A 2756-nucleotide genomic window follows, 5' to 3' on the forward strand; every position below is an offset into this window, starting at 1 on the left:
ATATGTTAGGTGGTAAAACTATAAAAAACAGAAGGACATACTTGGCATAGAAGTTGGGATAGTATTTGTCTCAAAAAGGGAGGGAGATGTAATCACCGGAAGCACTAGGAGGATAAACATTGTAAGTGTGGAAGTCACAAGCCCCTGTCACTCACCTTTTATTTCATTCAGAATACCTCTGCATTTGCCTATGGACACACCCAGCTTGACATAGACCTCTTCAATGGCACCACCAATTTTAAAATCATTTTTGGCACAGGCGTGGACGTTGTTAAGAGTATAATCTGAAGAAAGCAAGGAAAAAAGTCCATGACATAAAACATAATTCATTCTGTCCCTTTTCGTATGATCCAGTCCAGAGGCCTAGCTCTTGTTGGATGTCACAAGGACTCGGGTTCAAATAAATAGGTCACCAGTCTGATAACAAGAAATGCAGGCAGCAACTGGCACCAGGGCAGAGACTTCGTAGAGCTCAGACCCAACTTCCCCTCTCAGCCTCCCCGCAATGCTCTCTGAGGACTTTTGCTGACTTTGAAAGAGGGGAAGTGCTCAGAGTCATTTTCTAAAAATTTGATCTTATTGATTCTCTAGGGATAGATCCAGTGAGTACAGAGACTGTTACAATCTGCCTGCCCTCCCTGACCCACTCTTCTCCAATCTTTGATAAAGTAGAAAAAGTGTGTTAGTTAATTAGTTGAGAAAATGTATATAAAAAGTAAGGCATGGTATCTGGCAAAGAGGAGAGGCAAATTTCCCTGATTCCTTCTTCATTTTTGGACTATTTCCTACTTCTTCCTCCCTAATTCTCCCTGAGGTATCCTCCTCCCCTGGTCTTGCTGAAATTCCAGACGTGACTTATAAGCACTTCTCTGAGCACTTTGAGGCCAGTTCAGGGAGAAAAGAGCAACTTTGACCACCAGGGCTGTCTAGCAATGTTGGTGTAGGTCAGTTTTTCCCAAAGTGCATTTCTTGAAACATGAATCCCATGAGATGGTAGCAGATGTTATGAGAAAAGGAACTTCTGTGGTCAAGAAAGTATGACAGATGTTGCATCAAAATAGGTAGAGAGGTCATTTTATTGGAGTACATTTGTGAAACTTTGAGAGTGGAATCAATTATGTGTTTTCCCAACTTATTTAATTATTAAGCCCTTTTATGGGAAGCAGTTTGAGGAACAGTGGAAAGCACTTTTGAGATCATTTTTATGCAGGAAGGTACCTCTGATTTTGACAAGACTGAGGCCACACTGTATAAATTTACATTGTGTACCATGAGTCGTCTTGCAAGTACATGGACTGGTAATCAAGCCCTGCTCTGCCACTGCAATCTGTGTGACCTACAGCAGTTCACTTAACCCAACAAGTGCCATGTCATAGGAAAGGATATTGGGTTGGAAAGCAGCAGACTTGTAGTTGACTGGAGTTGGAAAGAGCTGGGATATCTGTATGAAGATGAATTATAGGGGAGGGGTGGGGGTGGAATATTAGTTTGGAGGCCACAGTAATAATCTGAGACCTTGCTATGTAAACTATGGTCTACCAGCCAGCAGCATCAGGATCACTCCAAAGCTTGTTAGAAATGCACTCTCAGGTCTCACTCTAAACCCACTGAATCAGAATCTACCTCCTCCAAGATTCATACTTGATTCACATTCACATTAACCTTTGAATGTGAAGGTCTGGTCATGGGATGAGGCTACGGTGGTAATAGGAAAAATAGGAAATATAATTTGGAGGTAGAGCTGATGGATTTTAAGAAAAGAAAAAACAATAGATTTGAAGACAAGAAAAATAATCAAGGTTGACTGCTAGTTTTATGGCTTGAGCCACTGGTTGGATGGTGGAACCATTTCTGAAATGTGGATGACTAAAGAAGAAACGTATTGGAGAAAGAAAGTCAAAAGTTCTCTTTGGGCACATGTTCAGCTGGTGAGGGTTGTTACACATTCACATGGAGACATCAAAGAAACATTTCAACATAAACTCTTGGGTGCAGGAAGAGATCCAGGATGGATCCAGGAAGAGATCCAGGAGTTATCTGCATGCTGAAGGTATTTAGAACCATGGGATTGGATACAACTTCATAGAGAGAAGAGCTGTAGAAAAGAGAATGGCCTAAGGAGTTAGGCAGAAGAGGACTGACATTGTCAATCAAAAAGAGGAGGAAGAGAAATCTGCAAATGACGCTGTGAAGGTGTAGCCAGGAAGGTAGAAAGAAAACTACAAGTTCCACTTAGGATGCTTTCCCCAGCTTTTAGGAAAGCCATGGTCCCTTGGGCAGTGTACCTCCTCTCTCCATGGCCTCTTTGTTCATAACGAGGGTGTATTCATAAATGCCCCCAAGCACGGCCTCTGTGATGTAGTGGGTCCCAAAATCACGGAAGAGATCTCTGTATTCCCCGTAGCTGTACTCCAGGGGCAGCCGCTTAACTCTCTGAAGGAACTCGTAATGGAGCATGAGGCTTCTGGGTTTCAGCTTGTAATGTGCTACTTCAAGGTCAGAGCGTGCATGCAGAAATACGCTTTTCTAAATGAAATACCAACATGGGAAAACCAGACCTTTAAAGTTAGGAACCTGGAACAAGAAGATGAACTTTACAAATACCATCCGATGTTCTTGGCCCGGGGTCATCACTCTTATGATTCCTTTAGGATACTTGAGAGAAGACAGCCTCTTTGACAAGCTTTCAATGCTCATAAATATTCTGACATCCTGTTCAGCTTGGAAGAGCTTGCTCTTAACTCACCTCTTTACTG

General features: G+C 42.4%; 1 protein-coding gene across 4 annotated transcripts in view; it reads right to left on the reverse strand.

The window, feature by feature from the left end:
- Window positions 1–2756, reverse strand: part of C8B (complement component 8, beta polypeptide) — a 51142-nt gene that overhangs the window by 19706 nt on the left and 28680 nt on the right. For all 4 annotated transcript variants that reach the window (XM_011973847.1, XM_011973850.1, XM_011973849.1 and 1 more), the window contains 2 exons: window positions 2286–2526; window positions 156–284 (listed from right to left, as the gene is read on the reverse strand). In XM_011973847.1, coding sequence (XP_011829237.1) covers window positions 156–284; window positions 2286–2526 — 370 coding nt within the window. The remainder of the gene's footprint in view (window positions 1–155; window positions 285–2285; window positions 2527–2756) is intronic.

Source organism: Mandrillus leucophaeus, unplaced genomic scaffold (genome assembly GCF_000951045.1).
Source record: "Mandrillus leucophaeus isolate KB7577 unplaced genomic scaffold, Mleu.le_1.0 Scaffold14, whole genome shotgun sequence".
NCBI lineage: Eukaryota > Metazoa > Chordata > Mammalia > Primates > Cercopithecidae > Mandrillus > Mandrillus leucophaeus.